Source organism: Delphinus delphis, chromosome 11 (assembly GCF_949987515.2).
Source record: "Delphinus delphis chromosome 11, mDelDel1.2, whole genome shotgun sequence".
Taxonomy (NCBI): Eukaryota; Metazoa; Chordata; class Mammalia; order Artiodactyla; family Delphinidae; genus Delphinus; species Delphinus delphis.
Genome location: NC_082693.1, coordinates 15,581,407 through 15,606,385, shown reverse-complemented (window position 1 = coordinate 15,606,385; position 24,979 = coordinate 15,581,407). Strand labels below are relative to the sequence as shown.

The 24,979-nt window shown below is 37.9% G+C and overlaps 1 protein-coding gene across 13 annotated transcripts in view; it reads right to left on the bottom strand.

Moving 5' to 3' along the window:
• The window catches only part of PLEKHA5 (pleckstrin homology domain containing A5), a 240,960-nt gene that overhangs the window by 203,289 nt on the left and 12,692 nt on the right, over positions 1–24,979 (bottom strand). The window contains exon 4 of one of the 13 annotated variants that reach the window (XM_060024378.1): positions 22,277–24,626. The exons of the other annotated variants lie outside the window; for them this stretch is intronic. Within the exon in view, the coding sequence (XP_059880361.1) occupies positions 24,614–24,626 (13 nt within the window). The 3' untranslated portion in view covers positions 22,277–24,613. Of the gene's footprint in view, positions 1–22,276; positions 24,627–24,979 lie in introns of those variants that run through there. 13 annotated transcript variants of the gene reach the window in all.

The window sequence follows — 24,979 nt, the reverse complement described above, 5'->3', positions numbered from 1 at the left end:
CAAAAATACTGCAGATGAATTAAGTTTTCCAGTACTATCAGTATTACACATCACAAGTTGGCTGATTTATCTACACATTATTTCTATGAGACAATGCACTTGTGCAAGTTCTAAACAAATGATTCATATAAAGTCTGAACATGACTCATGACCAAGAACTACTTTTAGTAATTATGCACCAAAGCACCAAACAAACGTAGGAACAGAACATAAGAAAGTAAAAGTTTAACAAATGATGAAAATATTAAGACAGTGGTAAACATCTTTTAAAAAAAAATAAGAAGGAGTATTTTGATATTTTGTACAAATTTTAGTTGATTACACTTTATTATTAAAACCAGATACACATAGCAAAGCCAAGCTTAAATTCAGTGTATAAATTCAATGCTTTAACATAAATTTTAAAACACACACAAATTGGTTATTTTTCTATGCTATACCTCTATAAAAACATTTTTCAATGAAATGCCTGTTTTGTTTTTCATACACAAAACACATTCTCAATTATCCAGAAAATCAACATGAGGAATAGTATTTATATGATACAATGTTACTCTTTTAAAAGATGAAGCAAAAATTGTGTAGTTACAAGACATATAGAAAAATAAAACTAGAATTTCTTTGCTTCTGATGTATGAGTAAAATAGCTTTAGAAAAACATTTTGTTATTCTAGCAATTAATGTTCAAATAAGAATATTTTAAGCTCAAGGTGATGTAACAGCATCCTACTGCTACTTGAAAATACTGGGATGCGATGACACACCAAGACTGTAAACACTCGAAGGAAATGAAAAAGCCAGCTATGTTTTCCCAAAGTAACTGTGAATGCTGACCCTTCCGTACTTACTACAGTACTTGTCTAATTACACCGTCTAGTTTTTACCCCTATAATTTCAAGTATTATTTCATCAATACCTTGCTAATATAATACTTGGAACAAAATTTCTATCTATATTTATTCACAAGGCCTACATTCTTACAAGATGAAATGTTTAAGTGCTTTATTCTTTAAATTCACAAAGCAATCTGACAAGGAATATATCCTAAAACTGAAAGGTCGAATTAGAAAGTGCATAGAGATGGTGCCTTATAATTTTGGTTCCTTTAAATCTTAAAACATTGCAAGAAAAAAAAATATTGTCTTCACGGAAATGACTGGAAGGGATGAATTACGTCCAGCAATTTCATGTTCAAGAAAAATCTGTTTTACCCATAACTTACCCATTTTCTTTGCCTCAATAGAAAACATTTTCCCAAAAACGTTCAATATAACACTCTTATATGGAAGGAGAGTTAAAATTAAATAGAAACCCATTTCTTATGGAAGAATAATGCATAAATTAGTGGTCATCACTTTAAAATCATCTACCAAGATACTGGCAGAAAAAAAATCAGAGCTGGCCTAGCACATAGTAGGAGCTCACTAAGTATTTGTTAAGTAAAGCAATTTAATGTTTAAAAACTTTCCAGTGGGAGTAAATTGAAAGTTGGAGTAGCAACCTGTCCTCTCATTCAAATTACTTAAATGTAAGTTCTGTAATAAGGAAAAACATTAAACTAAGGTAAATGTATAATAATTCCATCTTATATTAAAACAAACTTGCATTTCAACATAAATACAAAGCAATTGCTAAAGCAATAAACCTAATTGTGAACTTCCTGCACTTTCCCAGAAATGATTGCATCATAGTACAATTGCTTTTAAAAGATCTCTGATTTACATCAGATGACTAATTTTTTTTGGGGGGGGGGCATTTACTTAAATGGAAGTGTGCAAATTCATATTATGGGAACAAAAGTAAGACTACTTTCTGACGCCAGAAAAATCTACTCATTCTGTTCTTAAAAGGGATATCTAATTTGAATAATCAAGATTACATTTCTTTCCTTTGCCCTGAAGGAAAGTACATTCTCAGTGCTGTTTTGAAGCTGGCACACACATAACTCAATCTTGGTTAATTTCCAAAAGCACATATGTTATAGTAAATCCTCTTCTTTCAATGCCAAAAAGTTTTTGCTCCTAGAAATTGTTTCCCTGGCATATTCTCAACATATCAGTATCTCAATACCTGCTAATCCTAGAGAAGGAAGAGTAGCCAACACACTTTAGAAAGTAAAGGTTCCATTCTGAATCTATAAAAGGTTGGCTTTCACTTTGTGCAAGACCCTATCTGTTAAATCTGAGAGTTTAAAATAGTAACCTTTGGTACACATTGGAATCACAGACTGGGAAAGGGGTATCGGCTGTGTGTTTTAATATGTAGCTAACTATGAAACTGTCTGCTCGGAACACATTAAGGATTTTCTTACAAATGAGGTTAACAATTCGATCTTTGGAAAGACAGAGAAACATATTTTGGCAAATTCAGATGGAAGTTTTATGACATTTACTGAAGTGTTTTCCCAGTGAAAAACCAATGATTAACTCAAAATAAGCTATGAGAGAGAGAGAGAGAGACACACAACATTTTGCTTTTCTCTTCCTTTCAAAACATGAGGGTAAAACTGAAGAGTGAAAGAAAAAAATTCCATAAAAAATACTTAAGTTTTCCTATATTCTTTCTTTAGGGAATATTCTGAACACTTCTAATATAAAATATTAATATGTGTTTCTATAACAAATCCTTTGATTTAAATGAAAGCAAAAACCTCACTGCTTTCTTTTATAAATATAAGCTATAATTATTATTAACACTATTATTACTATTGATTTTATTTTAGTATTTAGCCATAGAATATTCAAGTAGCAAAAAAATTATTTCTTAGGACAACATTAAAATTATAAAGACTTTGCACCCTCCCACTAAATTTAATTTAAAAATACCTTACTATAAAATGTCAAAAATTAAAAATTCAAACTCATTGACCCAGCAATACAACTGTGAACTTATCTAAAAACAAAATGTCCTAAGGAATTTATGTTCAAGGATGTTTATCATAGAATTAAATTATTTTAACAAAAAGGATTAGAAAACTAACCACTGAAAATAGGAAATCAATGAAATATATTATGATACACCTATGTAATACAATATTGTGTAGTCATTATAGAATAAGAAATTGTCACTAGTGGGGCTGAAAGCATAGGAACTTTTTCAGTCCTCTTACGCCCCTTTATAAAAACTGCCTGAATTTATCATCAGCATGTATTGCTTTTCCAGTAATTACTAGAAAGATGTAGAAGACAATTTATTTAATAGAAAAATTGCAGACATATTAATGGAATCAAGTTATGAATGTGTATACTATGATCCCAATTCCCTTATGTGTATAAATGTATAAGTAGAAAACTAAAAATATGTCAACAGTTTGTATATGTGGATGGCAGAGTATAGGTATTTTTTTTGGAATTAATTTTCTATATTTCCCAGTAGGAGCATTTCTTTTATACTCAGAAACAAAATTTTATTTCACATAATATATTGTTATGCCCCATTTGGCTGCCATATAATAACTAAAGTTATAAATCCTTTGGCTTAAAAGAAAAGGAATAATTTATGATTTGGCCTACAAAGACAAGGTAAATGATGATAATGATGATAGGAATGGGGAGGAGGTGATTATCCAAGTGTCCAATATCAAGGACTTTATCTGAGAAAAATGAACAACACTGGGATTATAGTATATCTCTATGTCATACAATAAATAAAGTTAGAAGAAAGCACTATATTACAAAAAGTTGTTTATAATATACACTAAAAAATAGATTTAACAGAGTGAAAATAAGTCCATGGATGACAGATACATAATATGTTATGTATAAGAGATATGTGGGGACCTATCACTAAACAAATCACAGAAGCCAACTATGCCCAATTGGTAAAATCACCTTAATCCCACTATAGACAGACTATCAGCTGAAGGAGTCACATCAACTTGCTATAATCAACAGCCTTCTACTATCAATTACACAAAAATTGTGAACACTGCTACATATACACTACATAAAAAGTGAACTCACCAAGGCCTCTGACACATCCCTCAAGGCCTTGCGTAGATCTGAGACTAAGAAATACTTCAAATACTTTGAGTAGTAATTTCAACTGTTCAAATTAAAAGTTTTCATTTACTCATACCTGACTTTCTTTGAACTGAAACTTTTAACCTATGCTAATTTGCACAACATTAATGGCTTTAAGAGAAGACTAATATTTAACTAGTACAATGTGCAGAAAAGACATTTGAACAGTAAGCTTAAAATGGATGTTATTCATTACTGAAAGTAATGTTATTTTGGAACTAAGTGAACTGCATAGAGTTTTAAATGAAACGTTGAACAATGGAATACTATGCAGAGGTTAACATTTTAATGACTCTACAGAAGTGTAAGAAAATGTTACAGCAACCATCTAGTGAAAACAGAAGATTACTAAAGGATACAAAGATTATGGCTATAGCTAGATGAAAATGGGTGATGGTAAAATTGTGGGTAAATCTACTTCACAAAAAATTTTTGACATTATGGATAAATCATTGTTTCAACTAAAAAAGATGCGGCAATTTTTCTAAGCCTAAATGCCCAGTTTGCTTCTTTTGAGATCCAGATTTTAAGTAAAGAAATAAAGAATAAAATTGAATGCACAGCTGTTTGCTTCTAGGAATACAAACAGGAGGAAATAAACAGGAGGCTAATGTCTGTGAGACTGGGCTAACTACTTCATTCCCAGCTGTGTTTTAATTTGTATTACTAAACAGTAACAACCCCTTTTTATGACAGTCAGAGGCTGCGAATTTCCATTTGTGCCCAGCAAAAGTTAAAGGCACACTAGAAAATACTTGGAGGGATTTCCCTGGTTGCACAGAGGTTAAGAATCCACCTGCCAATGCAGGGGACACGGGTTCGAGCCCTGGTCTGGGAAGATCCCACATGCCACGGAGCAACTGAGCCCGCACGCCACAACGACTGAAACCTGTGCGCCTAGAGCCCGTGCTCTGCAACAAGAGAAGTTGCAGCAATGAGAAGCCCATGCACTGCAACGAAGAGTAGCCCCCGTTCACCGCAACTAGAGAAAGCCCGCACACAGCAACGAAGACACAATGCAGCCAAAATTAATTGATTGATTCATTGATTAATTTAAAAAAGAGATTACTTGGAATGTTAGCTTCAGTAATTTGTTGTCTGGTTTATATTCTAAGTTGTACAATATCAGTTGAATTACTCAGGAGTTAATTCTAATTTAATGCCATTTAAAATCAGAAATGACAAAAGAGATGCCTCATCACTTACAAGTAACCTAAAATACAAGAAAGATGGGCAAGTTAAAAATCACACCTGATTTGCTGTGGTAAGATAATTAGGGAAATAATAAAGCAAGTCAGTACAGACTCAGGTCATTTAATGCCATGGATCACAACTGCAAATGGCCCTGTTCTCTACCCTTCAAAAACGATACAAGATTTCTACTCTAGCCAGAGAAATCAGGGAGGCAGGGATATGTTCAGATGGAGACAAGGCAACACTACAGCAGGTGAATGTCTTCGTTAGAGCTACTTTAGACACTACTCTCTCTGTTAGTCTCTTTTTTTTTTTTTTTTTGCAGTACGCGGGCCTCTCACTGTTGTGGCCTCTCCCGCTGTGGAGCACAGGCTCCGGACGCACAGGCTCAGCGGCCATGGCTCACGGGCCCAGCCGCTGCGCAACATGGGGGAATCTTCCCGGACCGGGGCACGAACCCACATCCCCTGCATCGGCAGGCGGACTCTCAACCACTGGGCCACCAGGGAAGCCCTCTGTTAGTCTCTTAAATGGAGAACTGTAAGGTCAATGGAAGCCCAGAACCTGTAAGAAATTCAAAACTTTACTAAAAAAGACATTCTTCAAGGTCCCGGGTTTTTTTTTGTTTTGTTTTGGGGTTTTTTTTGCCGTTCGCGGGCTTCTCACTGTTGTGGCCTCTCCCGTTGCGGAGCACAGGCTCCGGACGCGCAGGCTCAGCAGCCATGGCTCACGGGCCTAGCTGCTCCGCGGCATGTGGGATCCTCCCGGACCGGGGCACGAACCCGCGTCCCCTGCATCGGCAGGCGGACTCCCAACCACTGCACCACCAGGGAAGCCCCCGACTGCCTCTTTTTTGATCTGGTGAATTTTAATCTGATCATCTATTACTTATACTGTAAATGGAAGTTTTACCACAAAACTCAACTGCTAAAAGATCTTCTTGGGTAGGGTACAGCCCCACAACTGCCAATCCATCCCAAGTTTGAATTCCAACTCTGCCAGTTCTTTAAGGTTTGAGGTCCTCATTTTAAGGTTTCTGAATATATAAATGCTCAAAAACCGGTGGATAGGTCCGTAAAATGTATGCAATAAATGACGTAAGGCAGGTAAAACACTCACCAGAGTACCTGGATGTAGTAAGTGTTCCATAAACAGCAGATATTACATAAAACAAATAGAAAGTTGAAATACAAGTAAAAGTTGTCTCTGATTCAAATAACTGTTTTCTCAAAGTTTGAAAAAACAAAAAGCAAACCAAAATATCCCCTCCCATTATTATCATGCAATGTCTTATCCCTAGCATCTGGCACCATACCTAGCAAACAGTAGGTATTAGATAAATATTATTACATTACTAAATAATAACTATCAAAATCTATTATGAAATTCTGAGAATTTCTAGTTTGGAGACCTTGCCTATTTCACCTCTGCATCCCAGGGCCTGGCAGATTATGTAACATATTCAGTTAATTTCATCTTTTCTCATGAAATTAAAAATTAATTTGAATTCGTAAAACTTCTGACTTGTAATTTAACTCAATGTAAGGGCTTTTGTGTTTGGACTACAACATATGTAAGGGTAACGGCCAAGTCTGTCTGGTTAATTATTCCCAATAGATGCTCAATGTTTGACAGAAATTAAGGGGCTCAAATATTTAAATAAATGCATGAATTTTCACGTTCTGTAAAACAGGGTAACAGAACCATAATTCCTAACCAGAGATCAGATCAAACAAATGTGTGAGAAGGCTATATTGAAAATATTACTGCTGGGAGTTCTGTTTTAAGAAAAAGTCTTAGACTATGTCAATTATTTATCAATAAAGCTAGAAAAAAGAAAAGAAAAAGTCTTAGAAGCTGATCACCTTAAGGAACTGACAGCAGTGTCATCATTTTAGATCCAAGAAGCATTTACTCTAAATGGCATACTGGATTTTTGGGTGCCTTCTTACCAAGACCGAAAGAAACATAAGAATTCAGTGTCATATATAGTTTCACCAATAACACATGGTTTTTACCTGAGAAACTCCATACAACCAACTTTCTAAAGTAAAGAGCCAGCTTTCCACACTGCTCTATAAAAATCTCCAATTACTTCCTGTTCTGTTTCACAGAAGTTGTAATGACTGGCTTGGCTCCATTCCCTAAAGGAAAGAAAACAAAGCAAGGAAACGCTCCTATCTAACCTTTTGATCCCTCTGCCAATTAGAGAACACGCTGCCAGGGATGTCCCTGGAATACTAACCTTGAGAGACAATAACTGATATAGGAAACCTCAAAAAGCAAGATTCTAAAATGGAAAGTACTTCCTAATACAAATATTCCTCTCAAAAAGCAAACAAAAGTACTAATTATAAAAATTACCTTCTCTGTACACCTGGGTCTGCCTGTATCAACTACTACAGAGAGGAGGATGGTTCATTCAATGTACACTTTTCAGGAATGTCTCTGAAGATAAAGATCTTCAATCAGAGATGAGTTAGCTTCAGAGAGCCATGTGAGTTGTTTCAGGGCGTATTAGGATATTTGGGTCAGTAGGTGTTATCACACTCAGTGCCACAGAAGCCAGAAACTGTCACAATTTTTCCCCATGTGTTTGATTTATTATGAGGATTAGGAGAAGTAATTCTATCTCTGATAGAATCTTGTCACCTAAGTACATGAATCCTTTGCAATCTTGTGTGCAGAGCACTAACAAATTTTAAAGATTAATGATATTGTATGCCCAAGACTATGATTCACTCTTTTAAACTGTTATCTTCTTTTGCGGAAGAAAACATATTCCACTTGATTCTAAGTAGGTTACATCTGAAGTCCAGATACGGGGGATTCCAAAGTTTACTAAAAAATCTACAGATCCTCAAACTGCAGTAATCAGGCAGATGTCTGATTGAAGACTAACAGGACAGTACACAAATGGGACCTGAAGAAAAACTAAGGTTTAAGGACTTAATAAGAAAGAATCTTGCTTTCTTCCATTCCTGGCAGGGGCTCTCTTACTAGATGGAGTTGGGTTCATTATTCAGAAGCATCTAATAAAAAGCATTTTTATTTAATCTCATGATCAAAACAAGTTCAGAACCGTCCGGACTTCCATCTTACCAGGTAAAAAGTTGATAATATAAAAACACACTTCAGTTATTTTACATAGAGCTTCTGAGATCTTCCCAGTATGGGACAACGAGCTTTCAGATAAGTACCAAGAGTTCCTATGCACACCTTTAAAATAATCTGTTTAAAGACAGGCAATTCTGTCCACTTGCATACCTCCAGTAGTATTCCTTCCTGCTTTTCTGACTGGTCCTTTACTGCTTCTCCCCTCTTTGCTTCATTTTCCACTCTATGCTTCAGCCATGCTTGTATGAACCCAAAGGGTTAGCCCAATACTGACATACAAAGAAAGGGGTTTCTCACTCTTACCTGACATTGATTTAACATCAATATATAATGTTGGGGCATACGAACCCCTCAGGACAAAGCCTATCATTTCTCTGTGCCCACAAAGTACAGACCTTAGAACAGAAGTCACCTGATGCTGCCTGGTGTCCTGATAAAAAATGACATTTTATTTTAAATCACTGAAAGCCAGTATAAATATCAGACTATTAACAGAAGATTCTAGTGTTTAAGTCTAAAAAACACACCAAACACTCTGCTTCCATCAATAAGTACAAACAAAAAAAAGGGAAAAGCATTTAACCAACATATTTAACTCCTCCCACTAAACAAAGATCAGTACTCTTCTTTAGAATAACTTCTTCCAAAATTATGAAGGGATTTTACCAGGCTTTTCCTCTAATAACCTCTTACTGAACTTGTGGTGCATACTGAAATCTATCTTTCTTGTAAAGTCAACTACTGAGGGGAAAATTTGTTATCTACTACTAAGTATTTTGGGTCTAATGTAAAAGACAATATATGTATTACCCTTTTAAACACCCCCCCCTAAAAAAAAAAAGGCAAAAGTAGAAAGTATAAAAGAGGAAAGCACAAAATAAGAAGGCAGAAATAATTTTAAATATACCAGTAATCACAACAGATATAAACTAAATTTCCAGATTAAAAAAATTTTGTTAAAGCTGGTATGATATATTAAAATCAGACAAATAGGCAAGACCACAAGTGTAAATGGAGGTAGAGGTCAACTCCCCAGGATAAAATGTTGACTTCATTCTGATGACATAGTCTACACTTAACAAAACATAACAATTCTACACTTAAATGCATCCTGATAATGTAATTTCAAAACTTAAAAAAACAAACAAACAAACAGAACTTCACAGAGAAAATGAAAAGTCAACACAACAGTTGAAAATTATTAATATACCTTTCTCAGCAACTGATTCCAATCTCACGCAAACTTTTCCAGGACACAAAAAGTGGAATACCTTCCAACTCATTTTTTGAGGCTAGAACAACCTTGATTTCAAAGCCAGACAATGACAGTACAGAGAGGGAATTTACAAGGCAATTTCACTTATTATCGCAAGTGGCAAAGTCCTAAACAAAATATCAACAGGCCCAATGGAGCAATGTGTAAAAGAGAAGGTACATCATGACCAAGTTGGGTTTACTCCAAGAATGATAGGTTGGCTTACCATTAACAAGTGTAGTAAACACAATTCACAGTAATTTGCTGAGTTAGCAAATTTAAAAAAATTCATCTAAATGGATACAGAAAAAATATTTGATAAAATTTAACACTCACTCCTAATAAAAGTTCTTACCAAACTAGGAATAGCAGAGATTTTTCTTAACCTAGAAAGAATACCCTCTAAAAATCTTCATTAAATATCATTCTTAATGGTAAAATAAGAAGGAGTTTTTTTTTGCAGTACGCAGGCGTCTCACTGTTGTGGCCTCTCCCGTTGCGGAGCACAGGCTCCGGACGCGCAGGCTCAGCGGCCATGGCTCATGGGCCCAGCCGCTCCGCGGCATGTGGGATCTTCCCGGACCGGGGCACGAACCCGCGTCCCCTGCATCAGCAGGCGGACTCTCAACCACTGCATCACCAGGGAAGCCCCAGAAGCAGTTATTTTTAAGTCAGAGCTGTAGTTGCTTCTATTAATACTTATCATTGTACTGGAGGTACTAACCAGAAACATAAAGAAATACAAAGGGTAAAATGGAAAAGGATAAAAGGACTGGAAAGAAAAAAATCTGCCATGACTTACAGAAGATTGATAAACAATTATATATTCATCAAAAGATCCCTTAAAAAAAGTGAAGGCAGGGCTTCCCTGGTGGCACAGTGGTTAAGAATCCGCCTGCCAATGCAGGGGACATGGGTTCGAGCCGTGGTCTGGGAAGATCCCACATGCCATGGAGCAACTAAGCCCGTGCGCCACAACTACTGAGCCTGCGCTCTAGAGCCCGCGAGCCACAACTACTGAGCTCACACACCATAACTACCAAAGCCCGTGCGCCTAGAGCCCGTGCTCTGCAAAGAGAAGTTATGGCAATGAGAAGCCCACGCACCACAATGAAAAGTAGCCCCCACTTGCCGCAACTAGAGAAAGCCTGCACGCAGCGATGAAGACCCAACACAGACAAAAATAAATAAATAAAATAAATAAATTTATCAAAAAAAAAAGTGAAGGCAACAAAAGCACTAATTGGAAAAGATACATGCACCCCAATGTTCATAGCAGCAATAGCAGCATTATTTACAACTGCCAAGATATGAAAGCAACCTAAGTGTTCATCAACAGATGAATGGATAAAGAAGATGTGATTTTATATACATACACACACACACGCACACACACACATACACAATGGAATACAACTCAGCCATAAAAACAGAATGAAATTCTGTCATTTACAACAACATGGATGGACCTGGAAGGCATTATGCTAAGTGAAATAAGTCAGACAGAAAGACAAGTACTGTATGATATGACTTACATGTGGAATCTAAAAAATAAAACTAGTGAATATAACAAAAAAGAAAACAGATTCAGAGATAGAGAAAAAACTAGTAGTTACCAGTGGTAAGAGGAAAGGGGAGAGGGACAAGATACGTGTAGATTAAGAGATATGAACTATTATGTATAAAAATAAGCTACAAGGATATACTGTACAACACAGGGGATATAGCCAATATTTTATAATAACTATAAAGGGAGTATAACGTTTAAAAAAAGTGAAGGCAAGATACAAACCCAAAGAGTAGATTTGCAAAAGATTACTATCTATGTTTAATAAAGAAAAAAAAATCCTCAAAATCCAAAGAAAAAAGACACAAAGAAAAGTAGACAAAAGATATAAGCACATGTCACAGAGGAAGAAACATGAATATACAATGAACCTAATAAAAGATGCTTAATTTCATTAACCTGGGAAATTCAAAGTAAAAGCCATAATTAGGAAACATTTGACAACCACCAGACTGGCAAAAATGTAAAAGTTGGACAATATGAAGTGCTGACAAAGATATGAAGCAATAAGAACCCATATACTGCTGTAGGGAGTACAACAGTACAACCACTTCGGAAAATAATTTAGATTTATTCAAAGAAGTCGAAATGCACCTTACCACCTCGATTATACTCATAGTTATATGTTTAAGAGAAACTTGCAAATGTGCATGAGGAGACATATGATAATGCTCACATAAAGCCATAAAAAAAAAGAGCAAACACATGTCCACCAATGGGTAATGTTTATACTGTAGTATAATCATACACTGAGCACAGTCATAAAAATGAACCACATCAATTTGGGATGAATCTCACAAATAATTATGTTTAACAAAATAAGCAAATCACATACAGAATGTCTTCACTTTTATGAAGTTATAAGAAGAAGCTGGGGAAATTAAACCATGCATTGTATATGGACTCAAACATATGTGGTTAAAATTTAAAGAAAACCATTGGAATGTTATAAACACTCAGGATGGTGGTTGCCCATGGAGGCAAGGGGTGGGGGAACGACAGAGAAATGGCATCAAGGAGGGGCAAGAGGGGGCTCCAAAGGTCTGAGACATGTTCTCTTTTTAAAGCTGAGTATCTGGTGCAGTGATCAACCATCGTATTTTTCTTTATGTCGGACAAATGTTATACTCATTTGGTATGAATCAAATTTTTCATAATAAAATAAAACACATACTCAAAAAAGAAGTTTAAAAAAGTACTTAGCATCAGACACAAATAGTAGTAAAATAAACATTTGTTTATTGTCTAAACCCACAGTTTAGACAATTTGTTGCTGTGTAATATAAACTCACCTGTATTGCACAAGCAGACAATTTAAATTCTGTAGATTATTTTAACTTGCCTTGCTCGTTTCAATGGAACAAGTCTGACCAAAGGGTTCAAAGGCAAGAAACTAATTACTATTAATTATTCTTTATGTTACAGAGTCCCTATTTATGAGCTTATAGTCAAAAGTTTTTTCCTAAAATTATTGCCAGGTGGTTCTGGGACTTTGTAAAATCTTCCACTACTGTCATTTCTACTTTGTTGCCTATTAGGCAACTTTGTGGTTTAAAGATTATGAAATTCTGCTCTGGTTCACCACACAGTTTGGACTTTCAAAATGACTAACAGCAAAAAGAGACTAAATATTTACATTTAAAATATCTACTTTGATTAATACCTATGTAAAAAACTTTATGACCAAAAAATAGATTAAAATACTAATCTGAAAATCCTAATCCTTGGATTTTAGATGATAAATAGCGCTACACAAATTGATTAAATCATTGTCCTTTAGTATTTGCATATATCATTGTTTCACATTTTTTAATAGTTTACATTTAGAAAATGCCATTTCTAATTTAAAAAGATACTTAAAATATTCTGAAAAACCTACAATGAAAATACTGAAGTAATAAATGAGAACACATCTGTTTAGAACTCATGTAAACTCCCATGAGTTCCACCTAAAATCCCTCCACACAGGCAGAGCTCAGAACTTCCAGGCTGACCACTACCCTTGGCCAAATGAGTCACGGCCTCTTGTCTGGTTAGTCCCAGGGTCACTTTTCTCTAAGATTCTACTGAAACTAAATCCATCAAGCCTCTCAATGCCCAAGTTCATACCATCTCCAGTCCCTTTCCCAATCCATCCCTTGACCCATTTGCTGGGTCTGTCCAGGCTTTGCTCAGCCTGTCCCTGATTTAGCCGCCACTCCACCTCTGTCTTGTAAAGAAACTTCCTGTGGAAGCGGTGCTCCGTTGTTAGCAAACCTCTCCTCAAAGCATTACCCCCAATATCTTGGCTGTTAAGGACTTTCCCCTAAGGACACCAGCTGTCCTGCTGCACCCTCTCAAACAACAGCTGTCAATTCCCCCCTCCTCAAGGTCCTTCAACCACTTGAGCCATTCATTTCCTTAATCCCAGGACCCCATCGTGCCCATAACCTGGCACATAATCTGAAATTACCAGCACATCAGCGATCGTAGTGCATCAACACAACCCCCGACCTCCAGCATGCACGTCTAACTACTCTCCCTCTGTGGGGTCTCTGGTCTTGGGAGAATCTCTGTTCTTCAGATTCCTTCTTGCTCCACTTCCTTCCTTCCCAGCCTGAAATCCAACAGTCTAACATTTCAACAAATCTACCATACTCTAAACTCTCCTGCTCATCTGTCTTTCATCGCATTCATCTGGAAAAACCCTTGGTGGCTCCAACTCTTCATTTTCTCTGAGCTCCCACTGCCCACGACCCTCCCTAAAGGTTCCATAAACACTTAATGAGTGTCTACAATGTACCAGAGACATAGTACATAACACGCTGTGTTTTAATAAGCTGCGGACTTGCTTAATCACAAAATTTTTATTATAAATATTCAACAAATCTCTATTGAGCATCTCCTAAGGAGAGGAAGGCACTCTTCTAAGCTCTGGGAATTCAGTAGTGAACAGGTCAGAGGAAGTCCCTGCTCTTGGGAAGCTGATAGCTCAGTGAGGGGAGACAAATAACCAAAAAGTATATGAACAAGAATTTGAGCCAGTGCTAAGTACCAGGAGGAAAATAACATGGGAGGTAATATGACAGCAAGTGCCTGGTCGATGGATTCTGGGTATGGTAGGACAAGGGAGGTTATATACTTGAGAGCTTTCTTAAATACACTGAAACCTACAATATCTTCTCCACACCCCACAACTGAGGCACTAGGACCCATTCTGAACCTTAAAATGACAAAGCCCAGGGAGACTATCAAACCAACTAAACACATCATGAAAGGGGGGAAAAAAAAATAACCCTGCTCTACAGGAGTTAGGAACTAACTGATTTAATAAAGAAGAGACTTATACACACAGGTCCACTTAATTTTCTACATAGCTGAAGTGCATGATCAGCAGCGTGACCAGGATCAAGTGTAATCCCTTATTTGAGACAGAGGAACCATGAACTTCAAATGGGTTCAGTAAATTTAGGGGCACATGTTCTATACAGATTACAAAAAGGTTCCAACTTTCCACCTCTCCCTATATCCACAACTTTTGTTTTTCTTGTCTGTTTGTTAATTTTTTTATTAAAGTATAGTTGATTTACAATGTTGTGTTAATTACTGCTGTACAGCAAAGTGACTCAGTTATACATATATACATTCTTTTTCATATTCTTTTCCATTATAGTTTATCACAGGAGATATATATATATATATATATATATATATATATTTTGTGTGTGGTACGCGGGCCTCTCACTGTTGCGGCCTCTCCCGTTGCAGAGCAGAGGCTCCGGACGCGCAGCTCAGTGGCCATGGCTCACGGGCCTAGCCGCTCCGCAGCATGTGGGATCTTCCCGGACCAGGGCACGAACCTGTGTCCCCTGCATCGGCAGGCGGACTCTCAACCACTGCGCCACCAGGGAAGCCCTATCACAGGATACTGAATATAGTTTCCTGTGCTATACAGTAGGACCTTGTTGTTTATCCATTCCATATATACCAGTTTGCATGTGCTAATCCCAAACTCCCACTCCATCCCTCTCCCCCCGCAACCCCTCCACCTCTGGGCAACCACCAGTCTATTCCCTATGTCCATGGTTCTGTCATAGATAGGTTCACTTGTGTCATATTTTAGGTTCTACATATAAGTGATATCATATGGCATTTATCTTTCTCTTTCTGATTTACTTAGTATGATAATCTCTAGTTGCATCCATGTTGCTGCAAATGGCATTACTTCATTCTTTCTTTATGGCTGAGTAGTAGTTTATTGTATATATATACCACAGCTTCTTTATCTATTTGTCTGTCAATGGACATTTAGGTTGTTTCCATGTCTTGGCTATTGTGAATAGTGCTGCTACGAACATAGGGTGCATGTATTTTTGAATTATAGTTTTGTCTGGATATATGCCCAGGAGTGGGATTGCTGGATCATATGGTAGTTCTACTTTTAGTTTTCTGAGGAACCTCCACACTGTTTTCCACAGTGGCTGCACCAACTTACATTCCCACCAACAGTGTGGGAGGGTTCCCTTTTCTCCACACCCTCTCCAGCATCTGTTATTTGTAGACTTTTTAATGATGGCCATTCTGACAGCATTTGCAATGTGATTTTCCAACCTCCCTCAAAAGACGGAGTCTATCTCTCCACTCCTTGAATTCAAGCTGGCCTTGAGACTTTCTTTGGCCAATGGAAAGCAGTGCATGACACTGCCCCAATTCTGAGCCCAGGCCTCAAGAGACCTGGAGCACTAAGGCTCACTTGCTTGGACACCTGCCTTCACCACAAGAGCAAGCCTGGGCAAGCCTACTGGGAATGAGACCATGGAAGAGAGCCCAGTCATTCCCACCATCTCAGAAAAGACCATCTTAGACCAGCCAAGATCAGCAGAGCCTCCTGCTTGACCCACAGCTGATCTCAGACAAGAATAAATGCAACAGAAACTAGAGGAATTGCCCAGCCAACCCAGGGACCTGTGCTCAGTAATATACAGTGATTATCTTAAGCCTTGGAGTGTGAGGACGGTTTGTTATACAGCAGTAACTGACACAGCAAGATTAATCATATCTATTCAACTTGAATAATCTATTACATTTCTCCTGTAATGTTTTTGAGGAATTGAAGCCAAAAATTGTGAAATATTTTAATCTCAGGGTATTCTGCAAGAAGGCTTTAATAGCAGGCTGGGTAGATACGGAAAGGACGTAGAACCCCATCAAAAGATTTTATTTCTCTTACCAATAATACTGCCTGTTTCCAATTCAGAGTTTCTTTTGCAGCTCCACTGAGAAAGGAACAGCAGCTGGACTGAAAATCATTCACATAAGAATAAAGGGAGGGGCTTCCCTGGTGGTGAGAATCTACCTGCTAATGCAGGGGACACGGGTTCGAGCCCTGGTCTGGGAGGATCCCACATGGCGCGGAGCAACTGGGCCCATGAGCCACGACTACTGAGCCTGCGCGTCTGGAGCCTGTGCTCCGCAACAAGAGAGGCCACCATAGTGAGAGGCCCGCGCACCGCGATGAAGAGTGACCCCCGCTTGCCACAACTAGAGAAAGCCCTCGCACAGAAACGAAGACGCAACACAGCAAAAATAAATAAATAAATAAATAAATAAATAAACTCCTACCCCCAACATCTTCTTTAAAAAAAAAAAAAAAGAATAAAGGGGGTGGGGGGTGGGGGCCTGACTTGACATAGTAGAAATCTAGATTATTAGGTAAATGTTCAAAATGGACATGGAATTCCTCTGTGTAAGAAAAAAAAAAGTCCTTTTATCATTCTTTTCTGAAATACAGAAATTCCTCAGTGTGAACTATTTCTGAGAAATACATCTATTCTTCCAAATATACAAAGGATTTCGTTTGTTTTTTGCACACTGTCTTCTACCCCTCCAAGAGTTTTAAATAAGTTTTTGAAAGTAGATATAATAAGTAAGCATGCCACCACCCCTTCCCACTCATCTGGGTGCGCATAAAAGGTTTAGTGAGTTGAACTGGACTAGGCCTGTCCTGCTTTCTACCCCATGGGGTTGTTCTGAGAATCAAAGGAGAGGGAAGGAGGGGAGAGTATTCAGAAGGAATGTGACCTCGCCTGGCCCACTGCCCACAGCTCAGTCCCAGCCTACCCAGGCCACTACTGGTCATGGGCCGGCCTGGCCAGCCAGCAGCACGGGCCTGAGAGCGCCTGTTTTCCAGCACCGTTACAGAGCCTGAGTGTCAATACTTGTAAAATATTGTAAAATATGCAATCCCAATTTTCTTATTCTTTTTTATTAATGACAAGGGGTTCAGTTCTTTTATTTCTCCTCCCTCCATCCACTATCTTCTACAGACAATAATAATTTATTTTACAGTTAAATTCATTTATTTTTTTAAAAAATTATAAAACACATTTCTTAAAAACAGCATTATCCATGTTCAAAACTGCCTTTTCATCACCACTCCTGGGTACGCTGTATCATACACCGCCTTCCTCATAATTCAGTTCCACTGCTTATATGAGAGACCCTACCATTACAATGCCTTGAGTTCTTCACTATCTTGGAGAATATATTCATGCCAGGCCCTGTCTTTTCTCTGCAGCCCTGGACAACAGCTACTTTACTCTTTCAAGAAAGTCTTCCTTAGTGTCACTGGGTATTTCACAAATAAGCTGATTTCTAATTCCTAAATCACAGGGCTTTCTTAAATAAAAACCATTTTAAAAACCAAATATGTATATTATTAAATGTACATACACCATCAACAACAAAACTTATTGACCATCATGTGTAATAGTTTCTACCTTCAAGAGGTTTAAAATCTGCACACGATGAAGACTTTAAATATTTCTGAACCACAATTAGTAGGCCAGCCATTTTCAACTGTTTTCCTGCATAAATGATCCTGAAGTATGTTGTCTTATATACGCAATGTTATGACCTTGCAAAATAAGTACCCAGGTATTTCATATGTACCCCATGTTTTACAGTTTTTCAAAGTTTATTCACATAGATTAACTCACATCATAAGCCTATAAAGTAGGCAAGACAAGGACTACCCTCTCCATTTTACACATGAAGAAACTGGTTCTTAGTGAGAGTAAGCAATTTTCTCCAAGCTGTGTGGTTAATAAAGGTAACAGAGCCAAGGTCTGACCCTTGGCTACTTTCCACTTCACCAGAGTACTCAGTGGCCAGGGGCTTACAGATATGCACAGTGTGGTCACAGAACAGAGAGCATGCTCTTCTTGGCCAACCTAACTGGCCTGTAAAGGGCCTAAATCATATTTCGCTCACAAGTCCTGATTTCCTAGGTGAATGCACACTAGACTCTACACTGGGCTGTGGACAGGTTAGCACCCCATTTGTTTTTTTTTTTTTTTTGGAATAATATTTAATGAGAGGTTATTTACAAATAAAGGAAATCATACCAAAAGACTGAAGATTCACAGTGAAATAAGTTGGTTTTGGTTTTTTTTTTTCTTTTACATCTAGGAAGAAGTTTAAAAGAATAATTTCTACAAAATCACTCAGTCACCATTTATAATAAAGAAAATTTTTAAATCTCAAATTACAGTAGTAGAATAAAATGAATCATGAAATATGTAGAATTTTTTTACAGAATTCCAAGTTTAAACAAAGACTAAATAATATCAACACCTTTTTTTTACATCTTCATTGGAGTATAATTGCTTTCCAATGGTGTGTTAGTTTCTGCTTTATAACAAAGTGAATCAGTTATACATATACATATGTTCCCATATCTCTTCCCTCTTGCGTCTCCCTCCCTCCCACCCTCCCTATCCCACCCCTCTAGGTGGCCACAAAACAACGAGCTGATCTCCCTGTGCTATGCGGCTGCTTCCCACTAGCTATCTATTTTACGTTTTGTAGTGTATATATGTCCATGCCACTCTCTCACTTTGTCACAGCTTACCCTTCCCCCTCCCCACATCCTCAAGTCCATTCTCTAGTAGGTCTGTGTCTTTATTCCTGTCTTACCCCTAGGTTCTTCGTGACACTTTTTTTTCTTAAATTCCATATATATGTGTCAGCATACGGTGTTTGTCTTTCTCTTTCTGACTTACTTCACTCTGTATGACAGACTCTAGGTCCATCCACCTCACTACAAATAACTCAGTTTTGTTTCTTTTTATGGCTGAGTAATATTCCATTGTATATATGTGCCACATCTTCTTTATCCATTCATCTGTTGATGGACATTTGGGTTGCTTCCATGTCCTGGCTATTGTAAATAGAGCTGCAATGAATATTTTGGTACATGACTCTTTTTGAATTATGGTTTTCTCAGGGTATATGCCCAGTAGTGGGATTGCTGGGTCATGTGGTATTTCTATTTGTAGTTTTTTAAGGAACCTCCATACTGTCCTCCATAGTGGCTATACCAATTCACATTCCCACCAGCAGTGCAAGAGTGTTCCCTTTTCTCCACACCCTCTCCAGCATTTATTGTTTCTAGATTTTTTCTCCACACCCTCTCCAGCATTTATTGTTTCTAGATTTTTTGATGGTGGCCATTCTGACTGGTGTGAGATGATATCTCATTGTAGTTTTGATTTGCATTTCTCTAATGATTAATGATGTTGAGCATTCTTTCATGTGTTTGTTGGCAGTCTGTATATCTTCTTTGGAGAAATGTCTATTTAGGTCTTCTGCCCATTTTTGGATTGGGTTGTTTGTTTTTTTGTTATTGAGCTGCATGAGCTGCTTATACATTTTGGAGATTAATCCTTTGTCAGTTGCTTCATTTGCAAATATTTTCTCCCATTCTGAGGGTTGTCTTTTGGTCTTGTTTATAGTTTCCTTTGCTGTAGCACCCCTATTTACACTCATTTTTAAAACACAATAAAACAGGGAAAAAATAAGCTTTACTAAGATGTAAGACACAGGGGCTTCCCTGGTGGCGCAATGGTTGAGAGAACACGGGTTCGTGCCCCGGTCCGGGAAGATCCCACATGTCACAGAGCGGCTGGGCCCGTGAGCCATGGCCGCTGAGCCTGCATGTCTGGAGCCTGTGCTCCACAACGGGAGAGGCCACAACAGTGAGAGGCCCGCATACCGCAAAAAAAAAAAAAAAATGTATGACACAGACTGACAACAATACACATATATAATCTATAAATAAATAGACATATAATGAGAGTATATAACCAAAAACGTTCTACTTATCAGGGTGCACAGCAAAAATACCTTGGAGAGCTCTAACAAGCTAACTGGCTCAGACATCAAAAATACAAAAAAGTACATAATGACATAAATCATTAAGAAAAATAGCAATAGAAAAATAGAGAAAATATATGGAAGAGGCAATTTGTAGAAGAGACTCAAATAGGCAACAAATACAGGGAAAGATGACAAGCATGGCCAAAACCAACAATGCGCAAATTCAAACAAGATACCATTTTTGTCCATTAGATTACTCAAAACTTAAGGCTGGTAACACCAAGTGCTGGCAAGGATACAGGAGACAATAATCCTACACACTGCATCATGTGAGGATAAGATGGTAAAGATTTTTTGGAAGTTGGCCTAACTGTAAACCACAAATAGTAAAACCACAAATTAATCTGAACATGACTGTCGAAGGGCTCCAATAGTTGGACCAACTCCAATTCCAAAAGGAATTTAGGGGGTGAATGCCCTGTTTTCATTTGGGGCTTTCTGATTCATTATGTAGTTTTGCACAATGTGTCACTTTCTACCACTTTCCTATTTTTTGTGTGTGACTCCATGAACTTAATGAAAAATACTGCTTTTCATTAATCTTATAATTATGCATTTTAATCACTTCAATATTTTCAGACCCTATTTATGGTGTTTAGCAGGATTTTACTACGTTTATCAAAAGCTAAAATACGTATACAGCCTAACTCAGCAATTTCCACATCTATTTTATAAAAACATTTGCATACGGCCACAGTTTATGTATAAGTACGTTCATGACAACATTTTTAGAAACTGAGAAAAAAAAAATGGAAAAACACTAAATGTCCAACTAAATAATTAATGTCCAGCTAAATAATTAATGAATATTTTGTAGCTACTGAAAGAACGGTGTTGATTTCTAAGTACTAATACGAAAAGATCTAAGGTAGTAAATAAAAAGGAAAAGTCAAAGAATTGTACATATAGGACAAGCTCATTTTGGTAAAAATAAATGAATAAATGAATGTATAGGTATGCAAAGAAGGGGGAGGAGGACACACACCAAACTGCTGACATGCACAGAACCTCCTCTGGGAGAGCAGAGTATGGGGTGAGAGGGAAAAGCATAAAAGAGACTCCGCACTACTGTATCAGGAGGAATAGTAACATTGTCCTATAAGTCTCCCTCAGAATGCCTGTTAGGAACCGGGCCGCACAGCAGGAGGTGAGCGGCGGGAGAGCGAGTGAAGCTTCATTTGCCGCTCCCCATCGCTCCCCATTGCTCCCTGCCACTCCCCATCGCTCGTGTTACCACCTGAACCAAACCCCAACCCCGTCCGTGGAAAGACTGTCTTCCACGAAAGCGGTCCCTAGTGCCAAAGAGGCTGGGGACCATTGGCATAGGCCACAGTGCCTACTCTTAAATACTGCCACTGATAATACTGGTTAAATCACATGAGTAAATCCAAGCGTCAAGTTCACAACTCAGTCAAGCTCTTAAAATCACACACTCACACATGCAAATACATACATATGTGAGATTATGTCTCCATCCATCTAGCCATCCACCCACCCATACTCTGACCTTGGGCACTAGTATAGGTACTTGCTCCTCATCTATGAACCCTGCTACAGCTTTTTCACTCAGCAATGGGAAAGAGCAGTCCTGGTGTGAAATACGGGTATCTTGCAAACTAATCGAGCACAAGATGCCAATTATTGATATCTTTTTTTTTTTTTTTTTGCGGTACACGGGCCTCTCACTGTTGTGGCCTCTCCCGTTGCGGAGCACAGGCTCCGGACGCACAGGTTCAGCGGCCATGGCTCACGGGCCTAGCCGCTCCGCGGCATGTGGGATCTTCCCGGACCGGGGCAGGAACCCGTGTCCCCTGCATCGGCAGGCGGACCCTCAACCACTGCACCACCAGGGAAGCCCAATTATTGATATCTTATACTACCAGTTGTATTAATTGTCAGTACGAAACCAGGATGAATAAAAGCTTAAGGCTCACTTTACTCAAGTACTCCAATGTTTTTAAAATATTTGGGCTTACATGTAAGCTCTTGAATTGCCTTTCATGTTTACGTTTGTGGCTTTATGATATAAATTCAGATATTAAATTAAGGATGGTAAATACACCATTATACCAGCCTCCTCACCTAAGCCCTTGCAAACGTCATTAACTTGTCACAATACGCTTTCCTACTGATCCAGAAGTTGATCTCCAAATTTTTCCAAACACAGTGCTCCAAAGCGCTATTGCTCATCAATCAGACTTGCAATGCTAGTTGAAACTTATTTACTATTTCTGGTAATCCATTACATCAACGGTCTGCAATGAACCACATCTCCTGGTATTCACAGGCTTGTGTAGTTCTCTCCCACTTTTGATTTTGGCCTTGGTCATGTGACTTGCTTTGACCAACAGGACATGAGCAAGCATAATGCAAGCAGAGGTTTGATAAACGCCTGCACCCAGGGGCTTGTCTTCTTGGAACGTTCCCTCTTAGAAGCCAGCTGCGTTGTTAGCAAGAAACTCTAGATAGACTACTAAGTCATGAGAGGCCACGAGGAGAGAAGACACGGGATATTCCAGCCAAGTTGCAGCTGAATGTATCTGCAGGAGGGCCCTCAGTTATATCACAGGAAATAGAACAGCCTAGCTGAGCTCAGTCAACCCAAAGAAAGGTGAGAAATTATAAATCGTTGTTTTAAGCCACTAAGTTTTGGTATAGTTGGTTATGTAGCAACAGATAAAGACTAATCCCTGTTCCAAACTCTCCGAATCACTAATGACAACCCACACAGATTCTCCATCAGTTCCCTTCAAATTTCATCTGTCCGGAGTATTTATTGTATGTATGGAGAAACAGGGGCACCTTTATACACTTCATATACTAAGGGGAGAACATAACTTTGTACAAATCTCTTAGAGGGCAATTTGGCAAAATGTTAAGTAATGAACCCTTTAAAAAGCTCATACCCTATCCCAATAATTCCAAGTCTAGGAAACAGACATGCATATGTTATATGAGGATTTTTCTCACAGCAAAAAGTTGGAAACAACATAGCCATCTAAAAATAGAGGGATGATTAAACTATTATATATTCATAAGATAAAACATCAGTTATTAAAAAATCTTCCATTGAATATATAATGACATAAGGACACACGATATAACTTTAATGAAAACAGCATTCGACACAGTACTAGCAATAAGACCCAAATCTTTAAAAATATTTTTGCATATATACAGAAATATTAATAGAAATTCTCTCTGCATAATGAGACCAGGTGATTTTATTTTCTCCTTCTTTATACTCTTCAGTTTTTTCCAAATGTTTTACTTCTATAATCAGAAAGAAACACTTAACATTATAAAACAGGTTGGAAAAAAGGACACACACTAAACACAGATTTGGAATCATTCTCTGACATTTCTTTACTAATTTTTTTTAAATGCCATCATTATTAGATGCATCTATATTCTGTGATAGATTAAAATTTTCAAAATAAAAACTGGAACAGATGAATTTTCAAACAGAGAAAAAAAATTGACACTAAGTTTAACAAGTTACTTTCTCTCCACCATTGCTTTGTATACTATGAAAAATGAGCAAGGAGTAATTCCTTGTTTCTTCTGAAGACTCTGCTATTCTGTCCTATTTTACTAAGTTTTAAATTTTAGGTTAAACAGCTTCATTGTAAATATTTAATAAAATGGGTATTATATGCACCTTCAACCAAGTTCAGCAAAAGCTGATGGAATTCACTCAATATGAAGTCTAAAGCTATTTTTCATCTCAGAGGCAAATTTTCTCTTTTGAAGACCATGTCTATTCCAAAGAAATAATAGGTGTAAAGAATCTTAGTCACTTGGAAGGGACGGGGGCGGGCGGGGGTGGAAAGCATGTAGAACATCCCCGGGAGGCATGTAGCAAGCAAGTTTGGGTAGCATTACTCAAGCACTGACACTGTGTGGGAATTATTTTCTGAAGTGGCCAGTGATTTCACAAGAACCAGAGGGAATCCCTGGCCCACTGTAGCAGGGTGGAGGTTTTGATCACAGTGAGGCTGTACTGTTACTTGTACCAAATTGAAGTTGGTTTCCTCAATCCCTCTTGCTCAAGGCAGCCAGTATAGGATTGGCTTCTATTGCTTCTTCCTCAGAATTTAACTCTTCCTCTTCATTCTCCAGGGTCCAGGCCTGAACCACCCTGCACGTATCTTCAACTACTTCTTCTTCAATGGAAGGCAGAAAGCATCCTTGAAAATCATTGATAATATCACTTCTTAGGAAGTCTGCAGACGCTCAGGTTCATGGCCTTCCTGGCCTTTAGCACTGTGCACTGTATACAAGGGAGAAGCAGGAGATCTCTGATCATGCAGCCTTTCACACCCTGACTTCCTACGTGACCAGGCCTTCCTCTCTCATCACACAGTTTCTTGGAAGGCTGGTTGATTATAATCTTGGTTTCAGCCAAGGACAGAAAATTACTGAAGACCAGAGGGCCAGTCTTCACTCCAGCAATGGGCATGTAATACAAGGTGGCCAAAGTCCTTGTCTAAGATTTTTTTTATTGAGGAACAGAGAAGAAACCTTATCTTTTGGGTTAAAAAGCTAAAAGGGTGTAATTTGGGGCCATGGGCAAACATTTTTATGGTTAAGTGGAGAAAAACTTTCTAAAGTGAAAAAAGGTGA